Source organism: Colletotrichum spaethianum (genome assembly GCF_022836535.1).
Source record: "Colletotrichum spaethianum MAFF 239500 DNA, contig08, whole genome shotgun sequence".
In the NCBI taxonomy this organism is placed as follows: Eukaryota; Fungi; Ascomycota; class Sordariomycetes; order Glomerellales; family Glomerellaceae; genus Colletotrichum; species Colletotrichum spaethianum.
The window spans coordinates 1078453-1092270 of NW_026054778.1; the positions used below are offsets into that span (position 1 = coordinate 1078453).

Below are 13818 nucleotides of genomic sequence, written 5' to 3' on the forward strand. Positions count from 1 at the left end.
TCCTTCTCGGTCAGATAAGGATAGTTCCATGGTACGGACGAAGACTCAAAAACAAAAAATTGTTCAGAGAAAAAGGTGCCAAAGTCCAAAGAGGCTTGGCTTGGCGTCCCTGCAGGATTGGCTGTGTCAGAAATCGCCTTCCGTCCAAAATCGCATGCGAGGTACGTTCTACCCTACTGAATCAGCCCATCATCCACCATTTTGCAATTCCCGGTCTGTACATCGGACCTGCACAGCCTTATCTGCAGAATTCCTACAGCGCTTTCAATGCCCCTCGCACTCCTGCTACACGAGAACATACCACATCACATCATCACACCCATTGCCCACACACACACACGCATACACACATAGTATAGGTACTACCTCGCCAGTCAGCAGGCTGAGCACCAGTACTCTGTTCCTCCAAAGTGGACAGTCTGGCCTGGTCTCTTTCCTCTAGCGGCGCTGCTCCCCGCCTGGTCGATACCTACTCAATACAGGTACCCTGTACCCACCCGCACTCAACCAGTCTGGCGTCGCGGCCAAGTTCCCGTCTTCGTGCAGACAGCCACTGAGCCAAGGACAGACCACAGCAGGGCCCATCGCAGGTCGGCCGTATTTCTAAGGACAGTTCTTGATTTTGCCCGGTACCTGGCATTGCTCATTTTCGCTATCCAGCCCACTAAGCCACTCGTAAATGGGTACGACTAAAAGAGAACGCGTACACTACTTTGCAGGTTTGCTTAGCCTTGTTGCATACGTACATGTCCGATTTCCAGGGCAAGCAATCTGGCAGGTAGCTCTCATCAGACTGAAGGGCGCGCCTCTCCAACCCTCTCTCCCCAGGGGCCTCTGAAACCCAAACCTGTCCCTATCTGGCCGGCTGGCATTCCTCTACCACGCACTCTCCCACTACGTGAACCACTTTTCTGCTACTGGACCACACCACACTGCACTCCCAGCAAGTACCCAAACCACCAATACCTCCTCCTCGCCTTGCCTCACACGTTCTCGCCTTGCTCTATCCGTTGCACGGAGTACTGCCGCACGAATAAACCTGGAGAGGTACCTGATCTATCCGCTACGTACCGCTCTCACAGTTTTGTCTGCAAAATCCCACGAAACACCCTCCCTCCCCTTTCGGCCACCCATTTGCGCCAACCCAACTTTCTCGACCCCGACACTCGTACACCACGACTCCCTCGACCTCGCTCCCGACCCTGAGCCTACGACTCGACGACGACGGCCGCCATCATCACGACTGTCATCGCTCTCGATCCCAGCTCTTACAGCTACGACAGCCAGAGTCCTCCGGGTCCATCTTTCCATGTGTCGCTGCTGACGAGGTCCGACTACCAATTCAATCGCTCTACCTCGCCCGGCGCGAGCCTCGCAAGCTCCCCTTCACGGGATACGACACTCTCTATAGCGACCGCCTCGCCACGGCGCACACGCCCGACAAACACCGACACTCTTTTCGCTCTTTGACGCAGTCGGCGCAATCATTCTCGGAAAGATGATGCTAGACGAGAAGTATGTTTGCGCGCCCTGGTCGCCATTCTGGTCGCAATCCAGCTACCAGAACGTCCACCTGGCCTCGGGACCCCAGTTCGCTGACAGTCAACCTCGCGCAGATACATTGGCCTCGGCCTCGCCATGGCATCCAGTTTGGCCATCGGTACGCAGACGTTTTTTCGATAAACCTCTCGAGATCCATCACTGACTTTGTCGCCTTACAGGTATCAGTTTCGTTGTCACGAAAAAGGTACGCGACTTCTGTCGTTGCCGCTCCGGCACCATCAATTGCGTGAACGAAGTGTGGAAGCTAACCCTTGACTGTAGGGTCTCATGCAAGCAGAAGAACGCCATGGTTTCGAAGGTGACGGCTATGTATACCTCAAGAGCCCGGTGTGGTGGGCTGGTATTTCGACCTGTGAGTCCGCACCAGCCCCTCGACTGATGGCGACAAGTCGCTAACAGGTGTTCAGTGGTCCTTGGAGAAGTCTGCAACTTCGCCGCGTATGCATTTGCGCCCGCCATTCTCGTCACTCCTCTGGGAGCCTTATCTGTCCTGATCGGGGCTGTTCTGGGATCATATTTCTTGAAGGAAGAGCTCGGCGTCCTGGGCCGCCTGGGGAGTGCAATCTGTCTCATCGGCGCCGTCATTATTGTTCTTCACGCGCCCCCAGATGAAGACATTCAGACCATCGACCAGATCCTGCATTACGCCATCCAGCCGGGTAAGTCTGCGGTTTCCGCGGTGCATTGCGACCGACAACTGACGTCTTGCTAGGCTTCTTACTTTACGCATTTGTCGTCACTGCCTTCGCCGTTTTTATGATCTACAAGGTTGCGCCGGTTCACGGACGGAAGAATCCCATTATCTACCTCTCCATCTGCTCGACGGTCGGCTCAATTTCGGTCATGTCTGTCAAGGCTTTCGGAATCGCACTCAAGCTTACCTTCGCCGGAAACAACCAGTTCAGCCACCCCTCGACTTACGTCTTTATGATCCTGACGACCGTTTGCATCCTGACGCAAATGAACTACTTTAATAAGGCACTTGCTCAGTTCCCCACAAACATGTGAGTCAAGCCGTTCAGGGTGCGCGTACCGGACTACGCTAACAAGAGATCACGTAGTGTCAACCCTCTCTACTACGTAACCTTCACGACAGCAACCCTTTGTGCCTCCTTCATTTTGTTTGGCGGCTTCAACACCACCGATACGGTCAACACGATATCCCTTCTCTGTGGCTTCCTTGTTACCTTCACCGGTGTCTACCTGTTGAACCTCTCGAGATCCGATCCGAACGGACACAAGCTGATTGCCGGCCGTGGTGGCGACGATGCTACCGGCACGGACATGATCTCAACGATCCAAACCCGCCTGAGCATGCAGGCCCGCAGAAGCCAAGACCCCCACCGATTGAGCATTGGTAGCCGTCATGGCGATACAACTGGCTTGATGAGGGCCTACGACGAGGAGGCTGGTGCCGAGTTTGGTCTTACTGATCTGGCTGAGGAAAGCGACGACGACAATGACCAGCGCAGAGCGAACGGATCTGCCAACGGCCACTCGAAATCATACAATGAGACAATCGAGCTCCAGAACCAGAGGTCCGACAGATGAGAGGTGGCGGCGGAACCGTCTATTTCCTTGTCACCGGTAGACGCTGAGGCGGCGATTGTCTTTTTCGAAGCATTTCTTATTAGGAGCCCAATATGGGGGCAGTATTGTACATTTTCTCGAAAGCCATATGACTGAGAAGTTTTCCACGACATGATCGGGTTCATGAAATAGGCAAAGACCTACGGAAAAGGTGCAGGCGCACCCCAAGCCAGGGAAGGAGAAAGCACCAGGAAACCAGAACCATCAAACTTTCCACACACTATTTCACTTCTGCCACGGCACGAGGAGTATTACCGGCACTGGAGGGATCACTTGGGGGGCGTTCATCGGGGTTTCCATGGTACCACGTGCGAAAGCACCTCTTGTACGATTAGGGCGGCGAACGATGGAGAAGGCGTGATGATAGAGGCATACCCCGATTCGCCCGCAGACTGGCATTTTTTTGTTCATTGTCTAGAAGCATTCAAAGCATCATAGACGTAAGCCACGGCCAAGAGCCTGGTAAAATGAGAGCACCATGGACCGTTACAACAACCTTGATTGCAAAAGTGTTTTGAAGAACAACCTCGACTAAAGAGAGAGAGAGAGGCTTACTAGACCAGCCCAGGACACGTCGTGTTCGAGCAGTATCTGTGCAGCGCGCACTACACACATTTTGAACGGGTTCGTGACCCAGTGTACTCCATCCGTCGGGCATGCGTATTGACTGGCATCACTCGGGAGGCGCATAGGGCACCATGGTTTACTTGAATGATTTCGTTGCTCATTTCATGGTTTGATCTACCATTACAAGCCAGTCGCAACTATCCGAATTCCCTTTCGCAGAGTGATGCAAATGTTGATCAAGACGCCTGAGTAGTATTCCACCCCCGTCCTCCCAATTTTTTTGTGCCTGGTTCGCGCGAACACCCCCATTTTTGTGATCTCCAAGTCTGTCTGGTATTTTGGGAAAGTAGACAATAGAGACTAGAAGCTAGCGGAAAGCAGACCAAAAAATTTTCCCCACTGACATCCTTTACCAACCAGCAGGGCTGGTGCCAGACTCAGCGGCCTCCTCAACGACGACATGAGAAGTAACCTGCGGCTTGGCAGCCTCCTACGACTGAGCCTCGGCCTCCTCGCCGCCCTCCTGGGCCTGCTGCTCCGCTTGTTGCGCCTCGGCGGCGGCCTGGGCCTGGGCGGCCTTAGCGCCGTAGTCCTGGGACATGGGCTGGACGACGGACTGCTCCTCCTTGGGCTCGAGGACGGAGACGGCGTCGGGGAGGGTCTTCTGGGGGCCGGCCTTGCCCTCGGGGTCGGAGCCGCGCATGATCTTGACCTTGATACCAAGGACACCCTGGCGGAGAAGGACGTGACGGGTGGCGGAGTCGATGAAGTCCTTAGCGGGCTGACCGGAGTGGATCATGAAGCCGTCGGTGAACTTCATGGACTTGGCACGGGCGGCACGGAGCTTGCCGGAGACGACGACCTCGCAACCCTTGGCGCCGGACTCCATGATGAAGCGGAGGACACCGTAGCAGGCACGACGGACGGCGAGACCGTTGAGGAGCTTGTAACGCAGGGACTCGCACTGAGCGACGGCGGACAGACCGCGGTTCTGGACCTTGGCGGCGTAGAGCGAGACGGAGTTCTCGGGGAACTTGAAGCGCTTCTGGATGAGCGAGGTGAGCTCGCGGATGCGGCGTCCCTGCTCGCCGAGAACCTCCTGGGTGTGGGTGGCGCGGATGATGATGTCGGTTACCGTGGGGGTGACGCGGACCTCGACGCCGGAGTAGCCCTCCTCGGCCAGCTCGCGCTGGAAGAACTCGTTGAGCTCAGCGTAGAAGACGCCATCGGCGACGAACTTTCTGCGCTTGGAGCTGTTGGAATAAGTCGTTAGCGATCCATTGTCCCAATTTTTCGTGCGCAGCAGAAGCATCTCCTCTTCTTCCTTCGGGCGGTCGTGCGAAATGTTTCGCGGCGGCGGCGGCGGGGAACTTGTTTCGCAGCGAGCAGCAACAACACAGAAGGAAGGAAAACGCTTACATCTGAGTGCCTGGAACAGCCATCTTGACTTCTTTGCCCGGTTGTCGAAAAAAGGGGTGGGATAGTTGGGACGGGTTGTTGGAGGTTTTCGACGGTTCGTTCGCGGTCGGGGTCGGGTGAGAGGGTTGAGAAGTGAGGTTGTTCAGGTAGCCCGCTTTGCCAATCGTCCAGTGCCTCGCCAGATTTTGGACCGCGACAAATTGAAATTCTGTGTGCCCTAGGAGGTAGGCGATAAGGGGACCATGGTGGTCTGTGCTCGCCTTATCAGAGAGTCGGGTTGAGGGTCTCCACTGTGCCAGCTGAAGTGACCTGCCAGCCAGCGGTGCAGTGATTTCGGTCAGCAGTACGTACTGTAAAGGCCGGGCGCAGGTACGTACTGCGAGCCATCAGCATTGCACGTGCTGGCAGTCGGGAATCGGGACAGAGAGCTCCGTTTGCCGAAGGTGGGGTTTCAAGGGGGCAGCTTGCTGGAGCGGGAGGTCCCTGGTCGCGTTGTCAATCCGGGCCACGACAGTGAAGGTCACAGGTTCAGCTGAAGCCGTCAGGTGGATGCCATTTTGGTTGAAGGTTGAGACCAAGCTGCAATTCATTACCCAATCCTTTGCTAGATAGTGATGTACTGGCTGAAGTGCTCTTCTGTTTGGGACTGGAGTACATTCGTGATACCTTTTCTGCCAAATACAAACAAGACGCAATACACGGTTTGACAACTTATAAATCGGGCCACGGGTTACCAGTCATCACCGGCGGATTTCGCATCCATCGTCGGGGGGGCAGAGGCCCTGGCATTCTGCTACCAAACACTCCCTCTAGAAGCCGTGACGTCGGCTCTTTGCTCTCAGCCCCGCGCTAAGGTAGTGGGGACCAGGATCAGCCGTTCCTTCTTGCTTTCTGCTCCTGTGCCTGCACTGTCGACAGCCAGAACAACCAGACTGCTGCTAGACAGCCGACCTTCGGCCTGACAACCGTCTCCCCACGCTACCTTACCTCGCCTTCCAAACCTTACCCTGCGCAACCTCTTTAACTTCAATACTGCGTGGTTACATTGATTTTCCTTCTTCGTTTTCCCTTCATCGCCGCCTTTTCTTTCTTCCCCTTCACCGAAGTTGCGCGGCTTTCCTGCTGCTCTCCTTTGAGTGAATCTCCCCACCTACAACACCTCAACCCTCCGGACCTTCCGCGCGCGGCCATGCACCAGTAGCTCAAAGAAGCATCATCTTCAATTGCACTACACCATGGAGGCCAGGAAGGTGAGTCTCACGTGCCCCCTCGCTTGATCTTCTCACAGCACAAAAACACAAGAGAAAAACAAAGCTGACCGTGTTGCGATCCGAAATACAGGTAGTCGAGAATGTCCAGTGCATCAACGGAGGCCTGACCTCGGTCGGCACCCTGCGACTCACCGATTTCCACCTTGTTTTCTGCGCACCGCCTCCTCCGAAGGACGAGGGCAACAACAGTAGCCAGACTCCTCCGAAGAGCCGAGAATCATGGATCACCTATCCAATCCTTTCACAATGCACCCTCCGACTCATGCCTCCAAACCACGGCATCCATAGCTCCATCCGCATCCGCTGTCGCGACTTCATCTTCGTCACCTTCACGTTCGAGGACAATAACATTGCCCGAGATGTCTTTGAGTTTGTGAAGCTCAGAACCTGTAAACTCGGTACTGTCGAGCGTCTCTTTGCCTTCAGCCACAAGGGCTCCAAGGCTGAGAGACAGGTCAATGGCTGGAAGATCTACGATCCCAAAGCCGAGTTCCGCCGTCAGGGTATTAGCGAGAAGTCAGCAGATAAGGGATGGAGGATCTCCAACATCAACAAGGACTACACCTTTTGCGACACCTACCCCGCTACTCTGGTGGTTCCCTCTTCGATCTCGGACAATGTGCTCAAGTACGCCAAGGAGTACCGATCTCGACACAGAATCCCGGTGCTCAGCTACATCCACCCTGCCAACAACTGCACCATCACCCGCAGCGCCCAGCCTTTGTCGGGCATCACCAGAAAGAACAACGTTCAGGACGAGAAGCTCGTCATGGCTTCCTTCGCCCCGACTGTACCCCGAGCCAGCATCGACAGAGACCAGCCTCCCCGTCGGAGCCAGTCAGACACCTCTGAGAATAACTCATTGGACGCCTCAGAGCTCTCGGAGCAGGCCAGGCTGGAGGAGCAGGCAATTGCAGATGCAGAGCCCAAGATGTACGACGAGAAGGGCAAGCGACTGATATACGGCGCCCAGCAGGCCAACATGATTGTCGATGCCAGACCTACTGTGAACGCCATGGTCAATCAAGTTCAAGGCATGGGATCTGAGCCCATGGATCGATACCCTGGCGCCAAGAAGGCGTTCATGAACATTGAGAACATTCACGTCATGCGCAGCTCGTTGGCCAAGGTTGTGGACTGCCTCAAAGACGCTGACATCTCGCCTTTGTCCCCTGACCAGAACGCCCTGGCTTCGACTGGTTGGCTGAGACACACGCAGGCCGTCCTGAACGGGGCCGATATTGTCGCCCGGCAGGTGTGGTTTAAGCACTCGCATGTCCTGATCCACTGCTCCGACGGCTGGGACAGAACCAGTCAGCTCAGCGCCCTTGCCCAGATTTTGCTGGACCCCTACTACCGAACCATTGAGGGTTTCATTGTCCTGGTCGAGAAGGATTGGTTGTCATTTGGCCACATGTTTAGGCTTCGGTCCGGTCACTTGAACCATGAGAGCTGGTTCACTGTTCAGAAGGATGCGATGGCTGGCTCGACCGTACAGCCCGGCGAAAACGACGGTCGCGACGATGCCTTGCAGAATCTGTTTACTGGCGCCAGGCAGTTCTTCAATCCCACCAAGGAGGATCAGGCTGACCTCGAAGCCGTTGCCGAGGGATCTACTGGAAAGGTTGCCAAGGATGAGGCCACCGTTCCAAAGATGATCAGTCCCGTCTTCCACCAATTCCTAGACTGTGTGTACCAGCTTCTCCGCCAGAACCCCACCAAGTTCGAGTTCAACGAGCGATTCCTTCGTCGTCTGATTTACCATCTTTACTCTTGCCAGTACGGTACGTTCCTTTACAACTCCGAGAAGCAGAGAACCGAGGCTAGGGTTTCCGAGCGAACAGCTTCGGTTTGGGATTACTTCCTCTCCCGAAAGCCCGAGTTCACCAACAAGGAGTATGATCCGACCGTCGACGAGTACGTTAAGGACCGTGGCCGCATCATCAAGCCGAACCTTGATGATATTCGCTGGTGGCATCAGCTCTTCAACCGCACCGACGAGGAGATGAACTCGCAGCTGAACGCTGTGGCGGCAGCCGCAGTAAACAGAGCCTCGGCTCTGGCCAACTTCCAGCCGTCCACCGAGGAATCCTACGCAGACAGCCAGCCTGGCACCCCGCCTCATGGAGCTTCAAGCCCCAAGCCGCCGCCGTCGCTGCCTACTAGCCAGTCCGTTTTAGCAGCCGTAGAGACGGCGCACACAACACTGACCCCCAATCGACAAGAGCGCCAGGCACCGCCTTTGCACCGAAGTGTGTCGGCGGAAAACTCGAATGCCTTCAGCGCTTTGAAAGAGGGCATTGCCGGCCTCAACATTGGCAAGAACGTCAGCGGCATGCTCACCAACCTCGGCGGGCGCAACGCTAGCCCCTCGTCTACTTCGAGAGTTACAAGCCGCAGCGAGCAAGAGCTCCGGGAGATGACATAGGGCGTCATGTTCGAACGAATGCACGAAGCGCCTTACACAATCGAACTGACGGACAAGACCAAACTTCTCGACGCTGCGCTCTTCTACCAGGAGAGCTGGGCCGATCCGAACTACACAATGAGCGACTGGGACGACGAATCTGTGTGGGCGTGGGGTACCAGAGGGATGGTGAACTTTGGCATGATGAGTTTGACCAGCTTGAACGGTAGTTTGGCTGAGGACAGGCTGGCTAACGATGCTTGCTCTGATGCATCGATAAGCTTCGCCGATGGCATCGCTGAGAGAGAGCCCAGCGTTAATGCTTGTTCCGACTACTCGTCGATTCATTCTCTCGAGCGCGTCCTGACGGATGAGGTCACCAACGGCGGTCTCTTCATCATGGTAGGCTCGAGTACGGAGGATCTCTCTTCCGCTGAGAATGGCGAATCTCTGAGCTCCAATCAGCAGCACGACCCGACGAACAATTAGTTCACAACCTAGTCCAACATTTCAGGAGTTGGGCGGGACCTGATGCGTTTTCCCACCTTACGACTACAACAGAACGGACGAATGGATATCGGCAAAAGGGATTTGGGGATTTGGGTGGATTGTTTCACGGCTTCATAACGACAGCGCAATGATTTTTCTGTACTTGTACTACGACTCTTTTCGGTTCCTCTTCGCCCACCTTTTTCACTTCTTCGCTTCGCATCGTCGCTCATGCCGGAACCGGCATCTGCACAACCTGCTTTCCGGCGTCAGGAGTCGAAGATAACTTGCATCCAAGAGCGGTAAAGGAGGATTAAGACGGAATGAAACGGACGAAGTGAGAACGACTTCGCACACGGCAATTCAGATGGGAGGGGTCTGGGAAAAAAGAAAATTTGGTCTGGATGGAGTGGAATGGAGACGAACACCAGAGGAGAGAGAGGCGTTTGGGGGGTCCGTTATATAGGTCCGCTTGGATTTCGAACTCCTTGTACTCTCTCAGTTTCGTAATTTTAATCAGTCTCAGGTAACTTCCTGATCGATCGATGATGCTTGTCCAAGAGGAAAATACGTGTCGAACACCGGGCACAAGACATGCTCATACAACCGACATGTGTGTTGACACGAAGGTGATGTCTATGTCACAGCGATCTTTGGTTATAACCACTCCAGGGTATCCATCCCTTTTTGTTTGACAATTTTTATTTTGGTCTTTGTGTCTATTGCTTCATTGGGCATCAGATCGGGCTAATCTGGTGCAAAGAACAAAGTCTATGTCCGACCGCCCCACGCTAAGCCTCCCTTTTTTTTTTCAACGATTTTAAACTGTCCGTAGCCATTCATCATGTTCATGTCCCATCATGCTCATCACTACAAGAAGACTTCGAGGTTGATCTCGAGGGTGCTCACGGGGTATCTGTGCACATGTTAGTATTTGAAGGCCCAAACGTTGACCAAGGGCTGGAGACATACCTCAGGTCAAACTTCTCCAGCACGGTGGGGTGCAGAATGCCGAACTCGCCGATGCGCGCCTCCTTGCCGCCGAGGCGCAGGTAGATGGCAGCCGCATGCCCGGGGAAGAAGGTAGCCTCGTCAATCTCCTCGATCCAGTAGCCGTCGGGCTTACTAGGGTTCTCAGTGACCTTGAAGTCGACGCTCTTGCCGGCCGTCAGGCCCTCGTCGTGGGTGAGGAAGGCGGTGCGAAGCATCAGGAGGATGCGGTCGAGAAGGCCGTGAACGACCTCGAAGCCGCTGGTCTTGCCGTACCAGGCAGCACCGAAGTGGCGCTCGTTGCGAGCCTTGCGCTCCAAAGACTCATCCTTGAAGACGACGTCGGCTGACTCGAATATCTTGATGGGGACACTGTGCTTCTTGTTCTCGCGGATGGTCTTCAGGAGACCAGGAACCAAGGATGTCCGCACAACCTGGTACTCGGCAGTCTTGGGGTTGGCAAGCTTGACAGCGGTCTTGCCGTCATCTTTCCGGTTGAGCCAGCCGAAGTTCTCGTCGTGGCTGCAAAGAATCAGTGGCATGACCTCGCTCCAACCGGACATGGCGGCCTCTGTCCGGACAATATCGGCGAGCTTGTTGATCATGAGAGGAGCGCCAATGGTTGCGCTCTTGTTGGGAGAAGATCTAGGGAGGTTGTTGTATCCGTAGCAGATAGCCAGGTCCTCCATAACGTCGCATTGGTGGAGCACATCGGCACGGGTGACAGGGATAGACACGCTCAAGAGGTTGCTGTCCTTGGTGGAAGGCTTGGCGATGTAGGCCATCTTGGTAAGGAGCTTGCACAGGGTCTCGGGGGACTCGTTGAGACCAGTGCAGGCGTTGAGGTAGTCGATCTCGACATCGATGTTGCGGGGCGCCAAGGTAGGTGTCGTTCTTGAGGCGCCGTTGTGCTCGGAGACGATCTTGACGGGCTCGACAGTGAAAGGCTCGGAGCAGTACTGTGAGAACATAGTGACCATCATGTCACAGACAATATCGAGCTTAGTGGCGTCGGTGGCCGTCATCTCAATGAAGACATTCTTGGTGTCTACGGTGATCTTAGAGTGGTCACCGTTGATGATGGGCGGCAGGGAGCAGACGACGCGGTTCTTGTCATAAATGACGGGGTAGACAGGCGAGTCCTTGATGATGTGCAAGTACTTGCCCAGGTGCTTGTCGCCCTCGTAGAACTGCATCAGCTCCTCGCCGTTCATCTCCTTGGTCTGGTTCAGGGGCTTGAACTTGATGTCCTTGGGCGGCAGGGCCTCATACGTGAAGGGGCCTTGTATCGTATCGAGGTCGTGGGTTCCAATGGCCACCAGTGTTCTTTGTCTCGCCAGGTTCATGTGCAGCTTGTCCTGAAGACCGATGAAGGAGTCATAGCTTTCTTGGGTGAACTTGATGTTGCGGAGGATGGCACCGGCGACGAGGGGCCTGATCTTGCTGGTGTCCTGGGCGACGGTGATGACCTGGGTCTCGGGGTTCTTGGGCTCGACGACTTTGTAGTTGGGGGCAGCAACGGTTCCTCTGAAGATGTTGAGCATGAGTGCTATTCCCTCGAAGCACAGCATGTCGTATCGGTTGGCGGGGATCTCAATCTTGAGCTGGGGCGGCTCCTGCACGCCATTGACAATTGGTCGCTCGTCATTTTCCGTGTCCTCGTCGAGTTCGATGCCGAATTCGAAACAGAGGTCCTCAAACTCCTGGGTTGTGAAGCTGTGCGGTATTGGTTAGCAAAACGGACCTTTCGGGATGGCGGGGTCGTGATATGTGTGTTCGGGAGGCGGCGGTGCGGCAGGTGCGATTGCGGCGCAACTTACTTTTGGCCCAAGGCCTTGTACAAGTCATACTTGTTGACGGATATGGTAGGCATGGTGAGGATTGGCGAGAGTCTCTCGAGGGTGCAGAGGTCCGGCAGTCGTCAGGGTCAGGAGAGGATCGGGCAATGGTCGCTTTCCTTCTCCAAGATGGCCTTGAGTCACAGAAATTTTGGGGACAATCGGAGGTGAAGCAACAGCGCGCATAGAGGGTTCGCATGCGGGATGGGGTTGCTGCTTTTACAGCCTTTGTAGGAGTCATTCCAACCTTACGCTGCTTTTCCTGCCCAATGTCGAGGGGCTGCGGGGTTGAGGGGCAGCAAAAGCGGCGGCAGCACTCGGCATCTCAATTTTCCAGGGTCCGATGTCACCCACTGGCCCGTGCAAGGCGAAACCGGGACGGGCAGCAGCGCAGCACAGAGCTCAGCACCCACGACCTGCTGCTGCTGCCGCTGCTGGTGGTGGCTGAGATGCAGCATACCGGCACCTAATTACTGTTCTCCCCTTTTCGCCTACGTCGTCGTTGCAGGACGGGACTGGTGACAGCTGGCGCTCAGTGCGCCGGCCCATTCTCTCATTCCAGCACCACCTGTTTCGTCGTCAACAGACCAAGTCGGGATAAACGATAGCTATATTGACATCAAGGTTTAATGACTGACAGCTCACAGCTACCTCACCGGAGAGAGGATGGTCGGCTTTGTTTGATGCATGAACGCCCTTAGAATTTATACGTCATTATCCCACAAGCCCCAAATATGTGCACAGAAGATTCCTGGTCATTTAGCTCTCTCTGACCATCCCCTTGGTTGCGTACCTTAGGTAGCTTAGCTGCATCCCAGATGACCCCTCCCTCGGCTGGTCACCTGGGAGACTTGCCAACATGGCCAAGAGAGGATTCTAGAGCAGAGAGATCTGGTGAATGTTTCTTGTAGCTCAAGGCTTGACACAGCTTACATGGTCGTCTTCCCATCCAGACAAAAGAGGACGGCCAAGGTCGAGTGAAAGCCTAGCACAGTATATACGTTGGAGGGAGATACGTCAGTAGCGGCAAATCCTCTCTTCACCTCCTCAGAGGCAGCAGCCCCTCACAACTCACCTCAAGAGAAGAGCACCACTTCTTCCTGCACCCCTGCCTTACGACACCCACCGCCCAGAAGGTCCCGGTACGTACCCCAGCAACCTTACCTAAGGCGGCTCATCTGGTCACAGATACAGGGCTCCTAGGCGCCGTGGACTGCTGTTTCCCATCACCCACACGGGGCACCTCAGCTAATAACTCAGGTGCGGTAGCGTAGCCTAGTCTGGCCGGGTGGGACAGGACCAGAAGCAGAAGCGAAAGTCGACCTCAGAAACGTCAAACTTCCCTCTCCATGCCTTATGCTGCCGCTACCTATCTCAAATCAACACCACATTTCTCCTCCGCCAACTACCACACGAACCCTCTCCTCTCACCACGACAACCAAACCGTATCTGTCGCCAACCCACCGTCGGATAGTGGCATGGTCTGCATGCCCGCAACCTCCTGATAGTAATTCCCATCCACCGTCCCGGTTGCGTCGTCTCGGATTTTAGAGCCCGCCCCCATCCCACAACGACCGCCGCTCACCCTCAACCAACCCATTGCATCACTCGCACGCGATCCACTCCGATCGCTCAAAACCAAGACGTCGACTTTCTTGAACATCGCCCGAGCCCCCCATCGAT

The 13818-nt window shown here is 55.2% G+C and overlaps 5 protein-coding genes across 5 annotated transcripts; 3 read left to right on the plus strand and 2 right to left on the minus strand.

The window, feature by feature from the left end:
* Positions 1 to 1498: 1498 nt before the first annotated feature.
* ColSpa_04136 (putative magnesium transporter NIPA7) lies at positions 1499 to 3114 on the plus strand (the record flags this gene model as incomplete). The annotated part of the gene is given in 7 exon segments (XM_049270348.1): positions 1499 to 1515; positions 1617 to 1660; positions 1722 to 1747; positions 1825 to 1915; positions 1971 to 2222; positions 2276 to 2567; positions 2586 to 3114. The coding sequence occupies 7 exon segments, from the start codon at positions 1499 to 1501 to the stop codon at positions 3112 to 3114; spliced, it is 1251 nt and encodes a 416-aa protein (XP_049126305.1).
* A 1096-nt stretch (positions 3115 to 4210) lies between these two features.
* ColSpa_04137 (40S ribosomal protein S3) lies at positions 4211 to 5162 on the minus strand (the record flags this gene model as incomplete). The annotated part of the gene is made up of 2 exons (XM_049270349.1): positions 4211 to 5090; positions 5140 to 5162. The coding sequence occupies 2 exons, from the start codon at positions 5160 to 5162 to the stop codon at positions 4211 to 4213; spliced, it is 903 nt and encodes a 300-aa protein (XP_049126306.1).
* Positions 5163 to 6374: 1212 nt separating this feature from the next.
* On the plus strand, positions 6375 to 8838 carry ColSpa_04138 (phosphoinositide 3-phosphatase; the record flags this gene model as incomplete). The annotated part of the gene is made up of 2 exons (XM_049270350.1): positions 6375 to 6389; positions 6481 to 8838. The coding sequence occupies 2 exons, from the start codon at positions 6375 to 6377 to the stop codon at positions 8836 to 8838; spliced, it is 2373 nt and encodes a 790-aa protein (XP_049126307.1).
* Positions 8839 to 8844: 6 nt separating this feature from the next.
* On the plus strand, positions 8845 to 9306 carry ColSpa_04139 (uncharacterized protein; the record flags this gene model as incomplete). Its single annotated transcript, XM_049270351.1, has 1 exon — positions 8845 to 9306. One exon carries the CDS (start codon positions 8845 to 8847, stop codon positions 9304 to 9306), a length of 462 nt encoding a protein of 153 aa, XP_049126308.1.
* An 870-nt stretch (positions 9307 to 10176) lies between these two features.
* ColSpa_04140 (phenylalanine--tRNA ligase beta subunit) lies at positions 10177 to 12169 on the minus strand (the record flags this gene model as incomplete). Its single annotated transcript, XM_049270352.1, has 3 exons — positions 10177 to 10222; positions 10279 to 12012; positions 12117 to 12169. The coding sequence occupies 3 exons, from the start codon at positions 12167 to 12169 to the stop codon at positions 10177 to 10179; spliced, it is 1833 nt and encodes a 610-aa protein (XP_049126309.1).
* Between the last annotated feature and the right edge of the window lie 1649 nt (positions 12170 to 13818).